At 31.4% G+C, this 19,558-nt stretch overlaps 1 protein-coding gene across 2 annotated transcripts in view; it reads left to right on the forward strand.

Moving 5' to 3' along the window:
* The first annotated feature begins 1,833 nt into the window (after positions 1-1,833).
* LOC111640615 (ran-binding protein 9-like) overlaps positions 1,834-19,558 on the forward strand; it is a 72,645-nt gene continuing 54,920 nt past the window's right edge. For both annotated transcript variants that reach the window (XM_023386650.1, XM_023386651.1), the window contains exon 1: positions 1,834-2,137. In XM_023386650.1, coding sequence (XP_023242418.1) covers positions 1,948-2,137 — 190 coding nt within the window. In that variant the 5' untranslated portion in view covers positions 1,834-1,947. The remainder of the gene's footprint in view (positions 2,138-19,558) is intronic.

A 19,558-nucleotide genomic window follows, 5' to 3' on the forward strand; every position in this document is an offset into this window, starting at 1 on the left:
TTTTTTTTTTTAATATTTATAACATAAGATCTTTCATAATTACTAAATATATCGGATGACATCTGGAGACGTTAAGCAATTTACATTACTTAAATTTAATCCTGCTTAGACAAAGAAAATATAATTAATTTACATTCTTATAAGCGATTATACTCATAAAACCAGTTAAATTTGTTTACGTTATTGAAGGTGATTGGCTATTTTTAGACATTTTTAAAACTGTAAACAATAGTTTTTACTCGTGTAATTTCTATTTATCGTCGATAAAAATTTTGTTATAATGCCGTTTCGCGTGTTAAATCGCTTCGGATTAAGATAGGAAACTTTGCATGTCACTGTCAATATTGATTGCATTACACCAGTTGTTTGCTGATTGCTAAATTATATTAGTTTTAAACCTTTAGAAGAATTAAAATGGATTTTTTAAAATTCTTTTCATGAAAGAATGTAAAGTTTGATTGCGATTAAATATAAATTCAGTTTTATTACTTAAGAAGTAAGAAAAATGATAGAAAAACTTTGTAGTTTTAATGACTTTATCCTTCAGTTTAGTAGTCGTTTAAATCTTTTAACTAAAAGACCTAGCATTTTATAATTTAACATTGCTGAAATTTTAATTATATTTGATTAATTTACAATTTTAATTACATATATTCTATGATCAAACACTTAATTGTAATCGTAATTTTTATTTAAACAATTAAGGAAGATTGGAATGTAATTCTGAATATATTAAATGTTTACGCCATGTTTAAAAAAAGAATTCGGCATTTATATGGACCGAATTATTGGCTTCTATATGTTGCACGCATTGTGCACAAAGAGGATAATCCTGCCAAATTTTTACCTAGATATTTACAGGTGTTTCGTGTGTCTTCCTCCCATTTCTATGCACTGTTGGCATCTTACAGAATCGCAAAGTCTTTAAAAAATTCTGGGTTTTTTGTTGGATTATTTATTTTGGAAATAATTTAGTTTTCAATCTATGTTTTCTAAGAGTTAGTATACACTATACTGAGTAAATAATCTGTCACATAAATGCTTTTTTAACACCCTATATATAGTTTATGCTTGATTATTTGTACTAATAGTGAGAGGCAGTGCAAGATAATTAAGAAATCTGGACAATCTGAAGTACCTACTATACAATATTTATTGAAGAACTACCAAGGAAAAAAAAAAGTGTAACTGTAATTGATTTACAAATTACATAGTAGAGTACAAATATACGAATACTTTCGACAGTATATAATTGTCCTCTTCAAGCAAAGTAACAAAGAAGGCAGTTATATACTGTCAAAAGTACTCATGATAGACAATTGTGTGAAATATCTTTTATTATTAGTATTTGGCATCTGTTGTTGTTTTTATTTTATTAATTACAGGTTTAGTAGTGACATGCAAAGTCATAAATGCATGATTACTGTATTGAGGATTTTGTTCACACTCATTATTTCTTATTTTTATAATCATTAATTAACAGTTTTCAATAGTTTAAGGATAATCTGAACATGAATAATTAAGAATATATTGTACGTACATATAAACAGAGATAAAAATTAATGCTAAAATTGCATTATTTTGGGATATATTATCAGCATTTTGCATGTACTGTACATATGGGGCGTCCAAAAAGTTACTGTGCAATGAGAATTTGCAATAATATTAAAATTATATGTACAGTCTTGCATATGAGACCTGTAAGTTGTATGAGAAACTGTATGTATAACTTTAATGTCATAACAAATTTCTCATTGCACAATAACTCTTCGGACAATCTGTACATATATATTTGATTTTACAAGGTCTACTTATTTCAATTGGTTATAGTATTTCTTGCCAGAGGGCGACTCGTCTGTCGGATGGTGAATGGCCTTCAGCATCAGGGTGATTCGGCAATTTGCAAGCTGACGTCATTGGCTATATCCGGGCAACGAGGTAACAAAAATGGCGACAATGAATCACTGTTGTGGAGCTAGCAGAGTACACAACTCGTCACAACAACAAGTGGATCGCTTAAAATTATTATATCCGTTAGTTAATGAAGAAGAAACTCCTCTACCACGTTCCTGGAGCCCCAAAGATAAATTCACGTACATCGGTTTATCGCAGAATAATTTGAGAGTCCATTACAAAGGCAAGATTTATTTTCCTATTTTCTCTCTTGCTAAAGAATGACAGATTCGACAAATTGAAATATTCTCGTGCAAAACGATCGCTTACGTAATCTACGACGTCATAATCGGTTAATTTGTCAATTACATTCGAATTATTTACCACGAGTTCCATTATTTATTATTATTTTTGTTTTTTTTTTAATTATATATTTATTTTTTTTACAGGAAGTGAAATTGTAAATTTGATCCTGTTTTTTTTAATTACATAAATAGAAATACACTTGCAATTATTTTGGTTGAAATTACAATTTCTTTATCATCATCATCATCATCATCATCATATTCATCATCATCATATGACTGGAAAGAACTGCTTAAGTTTAATTCTAATATTTAAATTCCAAAGNATTGCACAATAACTCTTCGGACAATCTGTACATATATATTTGATTTTACAAGGTCTACTTATATATAAGTATATATATTAAAAAATTACATGCATATAACAGCCGGAATATTGCATTGATATTTGTAATAATTGCTGATAATATGTAACAATAGACATTAACTTATTATCAGTGTTTTACTCGATTTTTATTGTTTGTATCATTGGAACATTTATAGATATTACCCCTTTTCGAGACTGAACTATTTAGTTTCTTAAAATTTGAATTTACATTGAGTTCAACGAATGTTTTTACAAATATTAATAGATTGAAAGATACATCCGATCTTAAATGGTATCGACGTAATATCATTGCAGAAGAAATAAGTGTTTTACGAAATGATACAGAAATAGTATGAAGTAATGTGAATGTCATTTATGAAATTAATTTAGCAGAATATATTCAAATTATATATTGTATATAAAACACGTTGATTAGATTGACGGAAATATTTGATTTTTTTATGAAAGCGAAAGCAATGATTAAATTTCTTTTTTCCATTTAGATGTCACTTAATCATTTTTTTACAAAGCTTATTTTGATATTATTAATAAAACTTTCCTTTAAATAAATTGTATAAACTATTATATCCCATATTTTATTCATAGTTATGCTATAAAAAATTAATTGCCTTCTTTTGTTGTTCATAAAATTGGTCCTGAATTGTTTAATTTTTAATTTCTCTCTGGTATAAACAAACACGAGCAGTTAAATGTTTTATAAACACAACAGATAACAGATCAATCCAAACGAGATAACAACGAAATGATTACAAAGTATTAGTTCAGCAGTGAAATAATTATTACTAAACTAATGTATCTTAAAAGTAAAATTTTGATTTGTAATATTTTCTAATTTTTTACATTTAATTACAAAATTATTAAACAAAAGTTATATGTTTAATTAATCTAGATGTATAGATTCTCTGGCGACTTTTCTGGCACCCGACGGCCCGATACCTCTTTTACTTCGGATGTAAAAGAGGCACTTGAAATTCTCTCGACCGTCGGCTCATTTGTCGAATGACCACAGATGTAAACTTTGGTACATGTTTAATACGTGTCTAATTTAAATTTCAAGCAGTTTATAGTACTTTACAGACACGGGAGGTGTAATTTACCGATTTAGGATACCGTTTATGCACTTTTAGTTATTGTGTGACGTTAGTTGGTCCGGTGCTAACCTAGCCAGGCTTTGGAAACGAGCTTAGTCAAAGATCACTAATATTTAAATATTTTATTTTGATTTAATTGATAATTTTTTTTATTTGACAAGCTGATAAACGTGTTGAAAATAATTAAAATAAACAAACACTGATAGTTTAACAGCGAAAGAATGTGCATTATATCATTTAGTTATTTATTAAATACCAATTTAATTGACATTCGGAGTACTTCTTTTAAACGTATTGTCTGAAAAGGCAATAGTAAACATATGCAAATTGATTATATGCTACGAATATTTAATTAGTTTAATTTAAATTGTTACAACATGTGATTTTGTTTTAGCATGGAACAAAGAGAGGTTTCAAAATTCATTTTTATATTTGTTTGTAAGCATTTACCATTTCTAAAAAATATATTTATGACTATTATAGTCAAATATTCGATTTTAAATAATTTAAATTTCCGTACATTGGATAATATAAAAATTTTAATTTTATAATCGAGTTAATATGCATATTAAACTGTTTATATAGTTAATACAATTAAATGGATTTATATTAAATATTTTACGTAATTAATATTGAGAATTAACTGTTTATATACAATACGCACGGTGTTTAAAATGGATGACCTTCAGTTTCATTATAGTGAAACTAAGATGTGCAGTTTTTATTCTGAGAATAGTTACTAAATCAAGGTCTTTTGTTTTTGCTTTTTTATTTTTATTTTTTTTTCCCTTTACTTCTCTAGTCTCTACTAATTTTCATTAAGTCATGTTTCATCGCGTGGATAATTCGGATGCATTACAAATGATTTGGGTCGTGCAATATGCCCTTGGACCTTCTATCTTTAAGAGGATCTTAATGCTTTATCGTGTTACTTCCTATTCATTTATAGAATACTAAAAGTTAAGTTTTTATAACTATCCTGCTATAAAATGTAGCGAGTAAAATTTATAGTAAAACTAAAATATATAAATTAATTTATTAGCATTTGAAGGAGTTAATTTAATATTTAATTTTTTTTGTTTTGATGTTATTGTATTTTTCCTTTCTGTTCATTTTTGTTGTTTTGTTGATTGTATACTTGGTAAATGTCTGTATCATTAATTTTTCTTTTGACCCTTGAAAAAGGCCAATGGCCATAGGGTCGTATGATTAAATAAAAATAAAAAAAAATAAATAATAACAACCAAATTGTTCGGATTAGTTATGAAAAATATTTTTGATGAAAGCATTAAAAATATTCGATAACTAATATATGCTAATATTCTATATATAACTAATATAACTAATATTCGATAACTAATAACTTTTGCTAAAATTGTTCTTCAGATCAATAGATGCTGCACGTAGCAAGTGGGCGATCTAATTATTTATAAAATTAAGATTAATTTCGATTTTTCTGTTACTAACAATTCCATTTACATAATATATCTAATTTCCTTAATTTAAAGCTATAAAATATATATTAAAAAATGTGTGTGTGTGTATATATATATAAAGAAATAAACAAACTCTACACAAATATAACCAATATTCAGCAAGAAAAATACAATAAAGCAAATGTTTTCATTTGTGTTGAATAGGTGTCCATGTTTTTCTTGCTGGATATTTGTTCTATTTATAGTGTTTATTTATGCATATCCAACAAGCAAATGAGCCTTGCGTTGCTCGGGTAAATGATTGGATGATTTGGTAAATATTGTACATTTGGAAATAAGTTATTACTATCAAAAACAAAAAATTGCATCTAAAATAGTACAGTAGAAGCTGTTCCTCAGGTTAAGCCGTAAACCTCTCCCTCTTTCTCTCGCAGAGGAACTTCCAAAAGTCTCTTCTTAGTGTCCATTCTCATTGCGTACGCTAACTGTGTACCAAATTTCACCTCTTCGGTTTCAGCGGTTTTCTCAGGGCAATGATGAATCAGTCAGTCGGGACATGTACTTTTATATATATAGATTTGAGCAGTTGAATATTAATAAGATTCTAACGGAGTTGTGTGCAGTTTGTGGGCCACAGTTTGGTTGCCATGTGTGTGTGCATTCAGATAATTCAATATATATATTTTTTTTTGATTTAGACATGTTTAACTTAGTTTATTAAAAAAAATTCAAATTGAATATATTAAATTATTGAAAACACTTCGAAAAAAACCTTAAATTGCATTAATCACATTAATTTCTAACGTTTTTGGCCATATTTTAGACTTTCCTCAGGAGAAACTTACAAACGAATGAAAGTTAATTTGAGTGAACCATCATTTGTTTTGTCAGCTTATGTTGAAGACAGTCGATAAAATATAGCCAAAAACGTTAGAAATTAAAGGACTAACGAAAATTTTTTTTACTTGTTAGCATTGCATTTCCAGTGGTTATTAAATAACAATAATAATTATAATTATTTAAATTAAAAATTAAAATTGCATAAGATTTTTTTTTAATTGTCAAAAAAACATATTAATTTAACAATATAAAAAATGGACAATTAATTATGTTTTGTTTATATCTACAATGAAATTTATCTAATTTATAATTTCTTTTTTAATACAATAAAAATAATTGTGTATATTTGTCGATGCCAGTGTCGACATTTTCTTTATTCTAAACATTTTGCTTTGAATAATGAATCTGAAATTTGTGTGTTAATTATTCGGTTGGTAGCACGAAAACAAGTCAAACTATTGATATTATTAACAGAGCTCAGAATCAATTCCTCAGAGTAAGTTCAAGTGTGAATTGATTGTATGAAGCTGAAAGATAAGCATTTTCATTGTTTTCTTAATTATCATTTTGAATTAAATATCAATTTAGAATCAGCTTTTGATTGTATATTATGATATACAGCAGTGTTTCCACAAAGTGGATTCCACAGACCAATTTGAGAGAATCTATGGAATGATCAGAAACGGGACAGGCTCGACAGGTGAGGTGATGGAGAGTGGCAAAATGAGCATTCAAATTTTTATTTATTTTCTTCTCATTTTAAGAAAAAACTAAATAAAAATTATAAGCCAAATACGGTAAATATGTATTTAAAATTGTTTATAAATAGTTCATACAAGCATACAAATGCTAGAATTGCACTCCATTAGCAACCATTCTGGAAGTATAGGGACAAAAATCGGTTTTGCCTTTGAGCCGCCACCAATCAGAAAGTATCGAGTAATATTTACTTCTTCTAAAAATGCACTGATAGAATTGCAATGAAATTTTGTTAAAGAACAATAGTTTTCCTTCGATAACTGCATTAGTATTAACACAGCACTGCCGTCTTTTAAGATGCTTTAGTTATTTTATGAGTTATTTGTTTTATGTTACATTCTTGTTTTCTGTATTTTATATACATGTTTAATGTTATGAATGGAAGTCTGACAAGTGCATTTAAAAGTTTTTGTTGTTATAAAAATGTTAGCATTCAAATTAAGTGGCTCTAGAATACATTTTGGCATTATACTTTTTTAAATGTAAAGTTGATTCTTTCTGAAGAAGGTTAAGAAGACCAAAAACATTGCAACTTAAAGGTAGTCATGCTGTGACCAATAGCTGCTTTGTTCTTTAACAAATGAAATTATTACTTTATTCTTCCTGCACAAATTGCGTTTGATCCTGCAGGTTGCATTCGGTTCTCTCCTCTAATTCATTCTTATCCTATTATATATATGTGAATTGTTCTATGTACAGCAGATAAAATTAAGGGGCTTGGTAGGGAAAATAGTATTCCACATTAGGAAGATTTCAAGAAAAGAGGGGATTTATGTTTCAGTTCACCAACACTTCAACATGTTAAATTTTATTAATGTGGGTGTACAACACCTGTGGGATGTGCAGCCAAATCGTAAACGTTTCTTGAAAGTCTAATCGATAATGCACAAATCCAAATTCATTAACTTGTTTTTTTTTTGTAGTTTTCTGGGATACACCGAGTCTGTCATCACACGTCTGTATAAAATAAGAATAAGTTGAGTTATTTCTTACAAAACTTTAAATTTTCTTTTCTGAAAATCTGGCAAATATACCACACACAAACTGATAAAGTTGAACTAGTCACTATAGGTTTTAATAAAGTAGTCAATACACTTTTCTCCAACCTTATCGGCTATTAAAACTAATGTTTTTGACCGAGTAATGGGTCATCTTAAAACCTGTAACTGGGTCAAAAACATTAGTGTTTCTCCACTATTAAAGGTGTATTACTTACTTCATTACATATAAACATATACAGATATAGGAGATCTGCAAATATAATTTAAGTTTTGAAGGCGATTTATGCCATGTCTGTAGATTTCGGTAGTTCGGGAATCACTATTTATGGTTTTATGTTTTGTTTTAAGGTAAAACATTAATATAGATTGGGATAATGTATTATTATTACATAAAATGAAACAAAGAATGCATTATGTTAAGACTGAACCTATTATTCTATTCTGACTTATCAATTATAATCATTAACAATGGAATAATGAATACGAAGCATTATAAGTCAATGATATCAATTGTAGATATTGACGTATAGTATGACTCTTTGACAATAAACAACAGAAACATGATGAAGTCTAATACATTTAAGAATTAATTAATAACTGCCTTGACACATTCAAGTTTATTGTATTGCTTTTGTTAAAAAGTCGTTCATTAATTTATAAATCGAATATGTTGATCTCAAAATTGATTTTAATTAATTTAAAATAATAAAATAGTCTTGCTTACAATTTTATTATTTATTATATTTGATTGTATATTTTTATTATGGATTTCATTCAGATTTGAAAAATGGTCTGTACTATATAATAGAAATATTTTATATATTGGGATAATCCCGATAAAATTGTTACGAATATGGAGAAATCATGGTGCTTGTAGAAAATTTTCCTGGGAGGTGGCAAAGCTTGGAGATAAGTGAAACTCTATTAATGTAATTATTTAATTTATTGGGAGTCTTTCTAAAAATATTGTATTAAAGCATCCCATATTCAAGGGTGTAAGGTTAGATATATCATTAACTTTTATGATTATAATTTCTGGAATTTTCTATTTGATCCCAGGGAGGGACAAGTGCTCCTTTTCTCCCACTGCAGACACCCATGGGAGAAATGTATTGAAAAATAAGGTCAGGAGATTTTTTAAAATATATGGTTAGAAAATAAAAACATTCTCTAGAAATGCAGTTACCAAATTTCTTCGTGTTAAACTTTTTTCAATGTAAAATTCAATGTTTCTTATGGTAGATTTTGTTGTAGTTGTAAACAATTGCAGCTGCTGAATTTCATTGCACAAATGATTTAGCACAGGCCTGGCCAACCCAAATTGTTTCACGGGCCACTTTGATCACGTGTAACATTACGGTGGGCCACAATTTAGGCAAACGTGCTTTTAAAAAAGTAAAACAAATACAAAATGAATAAGATTTTATTGTTATATCAAGAGTTCATACTCGCACTTGTGCATTATAACAATGACACATGCAAATTTTAATTTATTTAATTATTTTGGTATATACATAATGGAAAACAAAAGTTTTAATAGATATATAATATCGCTTAGTGGGCCACACAATTTAACGTGAAGGGCCACATGCGGGCCGTGGGTTGGCCAGGCCTGATTTAGCACTTTAATTTTGCTTTTGAGGGACATCAGTTTACCAAAAAGATCAAATAATATGATACCAAATTAATTAACAAACAAAATTATTATGTCAAGAAGATACATGCGCATAATACAATAATGTATTTATATATCGTTTATCTGCTTCCCTTTAGAGGGTTATCAACCAACGACAGCCATCGGAGGATATCGTATCACAGTCTTTACTATTAATGCACCTTTCATTCAATTTGATCACTCTTTCATTAACTGATGCTAGTAGGTGTGGGTGCTCAATCTGCCACATGGCAGTCGTCGGTCAATAACCTTCTAAAGGGAAGCAGATAAACGGTAGATAAATAAGTTATTGTACTGTGCACATGTATCTTCTTGTCAAAGAATATGATAAAGTAGCAAATTACTTGTCTTGTACTTAGACAACATTATTGATTTGTGAGAATAAAAGAAAAACTAATTAAAATCTGCACGTAAAACATAATGCTGACATCTACGATATTTATTATTCACACAAGGATAAGTAATAAAATAATATAAAGAAACTAAGAGAATATCCAGTAGCCTAGTTTAATGGTTAGTGAATTACAGTAAATGGATTTGATATAATTAAAATGATTTTTAATGGTTTTTCTTATCTTGGATTAACAAAAATTATTTGTTTTCTTTTCTTTCTCTTGATCCTTCTGTGAATAAATACATTTTGGCTTTGTGGATATGATTGTAAATTTATGGAAAGAAGTTACAACCATTGATCATGAATATGGAGCTTTAACTATAATTGATTTTCACTTTTCTCTCTGTTAGCTTAGCTTATTTACAATTCTTTGTTGTTTTCGAACCATGTTTTTAATCTGGAGTATTGACCATTGTTTCATACATTTAGCCTTTTATATTATATAAATATCTTATTAGTTTAGTAGATTTTAGAAAGAGCTAATGTGAAAGTTGCCAAGGTTACGGAGTAAGTAGTACTCGAGTAACACTTACAGGCACTAGTCGGTAAGACCAGCTCTCAGTCGTCCAAAGAACGGCCTTTCCCCGTCGTAGGGAACGAGTGTGGAGGGCTTTACGGTTATATTATAATTTAGAGCGGAAGTTGGTGAAGGCGAATTCACCTTCTTCCTTCGTCAGGTTCCCGACACCAGTTTGTCAATTTATAGAGGCGCGGACAAACACGCGATAACGATCTGATTCGGAATGAATTGAGGAGACATTCTTATATAATAAACATAAGTAAAATTTAATAAATCCAAACAACGAATACAGAAAATCAATAACAACGATTATATGACAAGTTAAAGGTTACGACTAAATCTATGCTAATGCGCGATCGAGAGAGAGCTCACAAAATGATTCTAAACATACGACCTGTTAGTTGTCGTCTTCGTTTCTGTAGATATAGGACACCTTGTAGATAGGGTTCATCTTCCTTTCGTATGGGAGATTAATTCGTGCACAAAATATAAAGATATCACTTCTTCTAAGTGTAGACTCGGGACTTAGTCTATCGGACTCCGTTATGGGCGTTGGCCATCAGGAGGAAACGTATGTGGAGTCTGGACACTTTCAAATCGGTCGGAGGACTCCCCGAATTATGACTAATTTCTCCTTTTATTTCCAAACTTCGTCCAATCATCGTATAGTAACTCTTTCGTGAGAACGGATGAGAGGGGGATGAATGAGGGGTAACCATTTCCCATCGGAGCGAGATTTTTAACCAGATATGGGAAAAACAGCGGATGTTCTCCTCGATGAAAGGAAATAACATTTGTCATCTAGTTTTTCCCACGTCTAAAACAATATTTTTCTCACCAAAACGAAGTATTATTTGGTGACATTATTTAAGCATATTTAATAAAAATTATTAAATGAGGCCTAGGGCCTTCCGGATCTCACATATCTCCCTTATCTTCAAAAATCACACTACAATTAAAGAAGGCGTGATTTTTCACTGCAATACATAAATTCGAATTTCACTCTCTCTCTCTAAAAATTGCGTTACACATAATACTGAAATCATAAAAGTATACAATATTGCAAATTAAATTCAAAATTGAAATACATGGAAATAATATAATAAACAATTCATCAGATTAATAGTATTACTAAAATAAACATAATGAACACAGGTGTCTTCGTCTTGAATTGACGGTAAAAGTGGACATAGTTCGTCACTTGTTTCGAATGCACCTCTCTGTTGCTGAGAGTCTCTATGGCAGCACACTCTGTTGGCTGACTTCTTATAGTTTCACAAATTCAAGTATATTAGAAGATCATGTGATGTCTTCTTGTTTCAAAAAGCACCTGCTAACAGTTCAAAGTTCACTGTGCAGTTCAAAATGATATAATGTGTCTTCTTCCTGTATGTTGACACACTTCCTTTTCTGCTAAAATTTCATTTAACATAACCACAAAAGTTCAGGTGGTTGAGTTCATTAAAGGTTGTATGACTCCAGGGTCATTTAAATCCATCTTGGGCAAAGTTCTTTTTCACCAAAGTATTGTTCATTTTAAAGGTAATATGTTTAACAAATACATATCTCTAATAAAGTCTCTCTCTCTCTTAATACTACTCTAAGTCTTATATCTAGACTATTCTATATAATATTATGTCTATTCCAATCAATCACTTTAGTTTATCAATTTGAGTGGGGTGTACATTCCTTTAAATAAGCTTTTTGTTATTATTAGGAAAGGTACTTACAAACTAAAGATATATGTAACTAAAATCGATCATTATATAATCAAAAATTTTCAATCAAGAATGAAATTATCATCTCAAAAAGCAATTTTGAATTAAAGTCGATACGGTCGAACTAAAGTCGATATGTTCGAACAAAATGCTTCTTTGTCTGTGTTGAGCTTGAAGCTTGTTCAGTTGAGCTTCCAACAGGTTCGACTATTTCCGTTTCTTCTTCTTCTGCATTATTTCTTTGAGGAATTTCTTGAAGTGGAATGTCTTGTTGTGACAGTTCCTTGATCCTCTTCTCAAATCTTCGTTTCCAACAAATATGCTTGACTATATAATATGTGCAGATAAGTAGAATTAATATTCCTATACTTCCAAGGATAATCCATATGTATGTGATTGGAATTGTTGGAGTGTTTGATATAAAAAGATCTTCATTTTCTTTCAATAATCTATCCAAATCTTTCTTCATTTGCTCGTATGATTTTTCTGCTACCTTAATATCATCATCTGTTTGTTTCTTAGAATTCTCTTTATTCTTCTTAGGATTTTCTGTAGTATTTATACTCTCTTGCAATTTCTCTAATTCCATCTTGGAAAATATTGTTTCAATTGGAGGTATAATAAACTTAGGACTGCTTCTTGTGTGAACAGTTGATCTCATGTGAAAATGTGAAGTGAGGATAATTCCAGGTAAGTATCCTATACATGTATTTGGCAATCTTATGATTCCAACATTATTCAATTTACTTATATTAGAAGGTAATGAATGCAAGTTATTTTGTTTAGCAGAACATTTCACTACTAATACTAATGTAGAGGGTGTAGAAAATACCCATGTTCCTTGCTTGTCTATTCTTCTAAAAATTGGATAAAATTCCTTTATAATTTCTTTGGAACAAAGTTCTGTTACCTTCTGATCATTTCCGATGTATAAAGAATATTCGCAGCTCTGATGTGGAGCTCGAAATATCGGAACGTCCGGTGAACAAACAGCAAACTGTGATATTTGGCAAACAGCCAATTCGTGATGACGTAACAACATGTACGATTGACGATCCATTGACAATGCTAAAATGGGATATTCAGTCTTAAAATATGCATAAGCTTTCAATACAGGAATATATGTAGGTAATCCCAAAATTTCGTAAGCATCGAAATATCCACTAGGCGTTTTCAATGGCATTTTTGCGAAAATTCTTAATTTTCCTGGAAGTGCGATAGCAACTGTAGTAATCCACTGGTAAAATTTAAAGAGAGTGTCAGCTTTGACTTGCTCTATCAATGAATAACCTTCCGGAAGTTGTGGTTGTATTTCTCGTAACGTACGATACATCACTTCCTTTGAGATAAAATACGAGCTTAATTTTCCTTGTTCTAAAACGTCGATAGCTTCTCTTAATTCAATTATTTGTGTGTGAAATTCTTGCATCGCAAATTCTATATTCCTCATAATAATTTCAAATGCTAAATCATATCGATATATTTTTAATAAGTTCTCGAAGGAATTTTCGATGAGGGTCGACTCCCTTATCTTCAGAACTTTCACACATCTCTTTCATTCTTCTTAATACAATTAAAAGAAAAATTTTATCCCATTTCCAGTTTAACAACTGATAAATAACTATTTGCATAATATTTTTAACTAAGTAAATCTAACACCTTCGATATTTCTAGAAAGAAACACTCTACTAATGATAGAATATAACTTCTATAATTCTATAGAGATGCGGCATCGATGTGAATCGGCTTTTTCCGTTTCCGCTCTGTCTAATTCCGCTTGTTATGACGTAGTTTCGCTTTTTCTAAACAAAATTCTTTCTTTATTTTCTTTCATGAGGATTTAATTCACAAGATATATATATACTCTATTAATTAGATATCTCACTGAGAGTTACTCAACATTATTTCTAAATTGCTTCTAAGGAAACCAACATTTTCGATATTTCCTAAGGAAGAACTTGATCTACTAATGTGGAAAGTAATATTTTTCTAATTCTCTATAAATTGCAAAATTTTTCGAGTGTTAATATACTTAATCTACTTCCTATATATATTTCTCGTACGACTATTTAGAAGGGATGATTCAAATCAAGGATATACTAATAATTCGATGGCGAATTCGAAGGTTTCGTATTCCTTTATCATCTGTTTGAAGTATCACGTACTATCTTTTGTATTTTCAAATCGGAAAAGGAAATGGCAACGATAAAGTGCGCGATAGATTTGACAATATTTCCTTGATAATAAGCGATTTCCTATTTATATATTTCCTATTGTTATTGGTTTTGGGTTTTCCCCATTCGTTTATCCCTCATAATTTTGTCCGGATCCATTACAGGATAATTGGGATGCTTAGGAAAATATGATATCGGTATTTTACTTTTGAATCCTCTGACCTCTGATTCAATTTCCTTAATCTCCGGAACCTCCTTTATATCATCGATCTTTCCAATCCTTCGGGTAACAATAGTTATTAAATACACCAATAGGCACATAAATTTATAAATTTCAATAATGGTAGGACCATGTAAACAGCTTTTTCCTGTTTTGCAGTTAGTTCCGGTTTCTACCTTATCTACCTTTATTGTATTTTCTTGACGAGGCACTAGATCGACCTTATTTGTTAACTTTTTATTTTCTAACTGAAGCTTATTGGAGGATTTCTTTCCAAATTCTAACTTAGGTTCTTCTCTCTTTCTATTTTTAATCTCCTGGATAATTTTCGCACTAGAATTATCGTAAATTTTCTTTTTCTTAATTTTGTTACGCCCTATTTTTGTCTTTCTCTTTGTCATTATGTGTTCGTTCTTATTGGGCCTTCGGCGGGAAGACACTCGAACACTCCTCAATACACTCATTTCTGGATATCGTAAATCTATTTCCCTTTTAGTGTTTTCTAGCGGCGATTTTCCCTTAAAATAATTTCTTCCCGAGGGGTAAGGGGAACAAAAATGGACTTCCTTTTCATTAGGCAGTATAATCATTCCATTTTGATTATCTATTTCGATATTCTCCTGTTCTATTATATCTCGGCCAATTATTCCCATGCAAGGAGAGGTGACCTCCGAACGCACTACTTTACATGTATTGGTAAATTTATGTCCCCGAAGTTTAAATATCGGAATTACAACACCAAATGCCTGAATCGTTTTTCCTGGACGAATATCTAATTTGTCCTTTTCTCCAAGGATTACGGGTGCTCTACCTTCCAATCGTTTCGCCAAGCCCTTATCTATGACGGTAGTCTCGAGATTCTCGTCGATTCTAAATTTCGCGGGGATGTTATTTACATATACCAAAATATACGGATCCTTTTCGCTCCCTTGACCCTTCCTTTTATATCTGTGAGGGTTTCTATATTGGTTTGGTGTACGCTGATTTCTGACATAACGTACTGTCCCTCTCCAATTATCTTGATTATTCCTAGAAGGCTCGTGTCTATTCCTATTATCTGAATCATCACGATAATTATTTCTTTGCATCCGATCATTTCCTCCTCTCCGGCCGAAGCCGACTGTTTGTGGACGGTTTCCGCTATGAACTTGTTCCTTTGATCGGAAATATTTCGTATTTCGTCCTCTACCCTTATCTTCTTTCTCCTGGGACTGTCTTATTAATGTATTAAATCGGTTGTTCAAGTCACCTATAGCCTTAACTACTTCTTTCATCTGTCTTTCGGGATCAGATTCCGTTTCCCTTAAATTATCATCTTTATTTTCTGCTAATCTTTCTTCTTCTTTTATTACTCTTAAAAGACCCCTAGGATGGGAAGTGAGGAGCTCGATATTCTCTTCATTTATTGCTATTTTTAATGCTTCGTCAAAGGTTTCCGGTTCTCTGGACATAACTCGTTGACGAATTTTTATATTTATCCCATTTAAAAATTGGATCTTTAAGCGTTCATTTAATTCTTTCTCCTTCACTCTTCTTATTACTTCAATTTCGGCTTCGTTCGCGCCTTCGTGTTCAATCTCAACCTCCTCTGCTAAAGCCTGCAGTCGTACGGCGTATGTCTGTACGTCCTCATCTCTAGCCTGGACGCACGCGTAGAATTTCTGGATTCGATATGTGTATGGGACCTTCTCAAAACGTTCTAACATTATTTTCTTGAATTCCTCATAATCCTCCACGTCTTTTACTCGCCGATCCTTACGTACGAATTCCCGAGCAATGCCAGTCAATTTTAATTTAGCTACAGCCAGCGTTTGTGCCTTCGACCATGCTGCTACTTTAGTCACATCCGCTAACGTATCGAAAAATTCGGATACTTTTGGACCTTTTGCGTCCCCTGAGAAAACAGGTAATAACGGGATCATTCCTCCCAATCCTCCCAACGTTATTGGATTGCCAGCTAACGCCGCTTGCGGAGGTTCTCTATCTCTATCCATTTTAACTTAAAGGTAACTTAAAATTTATCTTAATTTTAACTTATCAACTAGTTGTCTCTCAATCCGAATCAGAACCACTCCTGCTACACCACTGTGAAAGTACACTGGGAATTTTTAGGTTCTAGACCCCACTCCTGCTACACCAGTGTGAAAGTAGCCAAGGTTACGGAGTAAGTAGTACTCGAGTAACACTTACAGGCACTAGTCGGTAAGACCAGCTTTCAGTCGTCCAAAGAACGGCCTTTCCCCGTCGTAGGGAACGAGTGTGGAGGGCTTTATGGTTATATTATAATTTAGAGCGGAAGTTGGTGAAGGCGAATTCACCTTCTTCCTTCGTCAGGTTCCCGACACCAGTTTGTCAGTTATTTTACACGCGGACAAACACGCGTATGCGATCTGATCCGGAATAAATATGAGGAGACATTCTTGTATAATAAAACATAAGTATAATTTAATAAATCTAAACAAACGGATACAAATGATCAACAACAATTAAACGACAAGCTAACGGTTACAACTTTACTTATGCTAATGCGCGATCGAGAGAGAGCTCACAAGATTATTATAAACATACGACCTGTTTCAGATATCGTCGTCTTCTTCTGTGTATGCAAATTCATTTACTTCTTCGTATGGGAGATCACTATGTTCACAAATACAAAAAGTATTATTTCCACGTATAGACCTGAGACTTAGTCTAAAGGCTGGTATACACGGTAAGGAAATCCTTTGAGGATTAACCGGGATTTTTTTTCTATCTATCCATTTTTAAATAAAAATAATTCTTTATACGTTGGGAGATATTTTAATAAGTTTTGTAAATTACTATGTTCGATTCAGCCAGTTATATCCGAGTTTTTTTCGTCTATTAAGCACATCCTTTGAGGATTTCCTTACCGTGTATACCAGCCTTAAGTGATTCGTATAGGGCGTTGGTCTTCTGGAGGGAAACGTATGTGGAGTCTGGACACTTTCAAATCGGTCGGAGAACTCCTCGAACTCTGACTAATTTCTCCTTTTATTGAAAAATTTCGACCAATCATCGTCCAGTAACTCTTTCGTGAGAACGGACGAAAGGGGAATGAATGAGGGGTAACCATTTCCCATCTGAGCGAGATTTTTAACCAGATACGGAAAAACAGAGGATGTTCTCTTCTGTTGAAAGGAAATGACATCCGTTATGTGGTTTTTCCCACGTTTAAAACCCTAGTTTTCTCACCAAAAACGAAGTATTATTTGGTGACATTATTTTACATAGTTAATAAAATTTAATAAATGAGGCCTAGGGCCCTCAGGTTTTCACATTACTCCCTTATCTTCAAAAATCACACTACATTTAAAGAAGGCATGATTTTTTCACGGAAATACATGAGTTCGAATTGCACTCTCTCTCTAAAATTATGTTACACAAAAAAATAAAATCTTATAATATCATAAAATACATAATAAATCATAAAAGTATACAAGTCTTCAAATTAAATTCAAAATTGAAATACATGGAAATAATAATAATATAAACAATTCATTAGATCAATATTATTACTAAAATAAACACAATGAACACATGTGTCTTCGTCTGGAATCGACGGTAAAGGTGGACATAGTTCGTCACCAGTGTGAGAGTCTTTGTGGCAGCACCTCTGTTGGCTGACTTCTTATAGTTGTAGCAAATCTCAGGTATATTAGAAGATCAGGTGATGTCTTCTTGTTTCAAAAAGCACCTGCTAAAAGTTCAAAGTTCACCTTGTAGTTCAAAATGTTGAAATGTGTCTTCTTCCTGTATGTTGACACACTTCTTTTCTGCTAAAATTTCATTTAACATAACCACAAAAGTTCAGGTGGTTGAGTTCATTAAAGGTTGTATGACTCCAGGGTCATTTAAATCCATCTTGGGCAAAGTTCCTTTTCACCAAAGTATTGTTCATTTTAAAAGGTAGTATGTTAACAAATACATATCTCTATTAATGTCTCTCTCTCTCTTAATACTACTCTAAGTCTTAATCTAGACTATTCTATATAATATTATCTCTATTCTAATCAATCACTTTAGTTTATCAATTCGAGTGGGGTGTACATTCCTTTAAATAAGCTTTTTGTTATTATTAGGAAAGGTACTTACAACTAAAGATATATGTAGCTAAAATCGATCATTCAAAAATCAAATGGGAATTATAGTCTATATGTGCGAACAACATGCTTCCTTGTCTGTGTTGAGCTTGAAGCTTGTTCAGTTGAGCTTCCAATTGGTTCGACTAATTCCGGTTCCTCTTCTTCTGTATTATTTCCTTGAGGAATCTCTTGAAGTGGAATGTCTTGTTGTGACCTTCTCTTTATTCTCCTTTTAAATCTTTGTTTCCAACAGATATGCTTGACTATATAATATGTGCAGATAAGTAGAATTAATATTCCTATACTTCCAAGGATAATCCATATGTATGTGATTGGAATGGTTGGAGTGTATGAAATTGAAAGATCTTCATTTTCTTTCAATAATCTATCCAAATCTTTCTTCATTTGTTCATATGATTTTTCTGCTACCTTAATATCGTCATCTTTTTGTTTCTTAGGATTCTCCTTATTCCTCTCAGGATTCTCTGTAGTATTTATACTCTCTTGTAATTTCTCTAATTCCATCTTGGAAAATATTGTTTCAATTGGAGGTATAATAAACTTAGGACTGCTTCCTGTGATGACAGTTGATCTCATGTGAAAATGTGAAGTGAGGATAATTCCAGGTAAGTATCCTATACATGTATTTGGTAATCTTATTATTCCAACATTATTCAATTTACTTATATTAGAAGGTGATGAATGCCAATTATGTTTAGCAGAACATTTCACTACTAATACCAATGTAGAGGGTGTAGAAAATACCCATGTTCCTTGCTTGTCTATTCTTCTAAAGATTGGATAAAATTCCTTTACAATTTCTTTGGAACAAAGTTCTGTTACTTTCAGATCATTTCCGATGTATAAAGAATATTCGCAGCTCTGATGTGGAGCTCGAAATATCGGAACATCCGGTGAACAAACAGCAAACTGTGATATTTGGCAAACAGCCAATTCGTGATGACGTAACAACATGTACGATTGACGATCCATTGACAATGCTAAAATGGGATATTCAGTCTTAAAATATGCATAAGCTTT

This window comes from Centruroides sculpturatus, unplaced genomic scaffold (genome assembly GCF_000671375.1).
Source record: "Centruroides sculpturatus isolate CEXI.00-Female unplaced genomic scaffold, Cexi_2.0 scaffold1393, whole genome shotgun sequence".
Lineage (NCBI taxonomy): Eukaryota > Metazoa > Arthropoda > Arachnida > Scorpiones > Buthidae > Centruroides > Centruroides sculpturatus.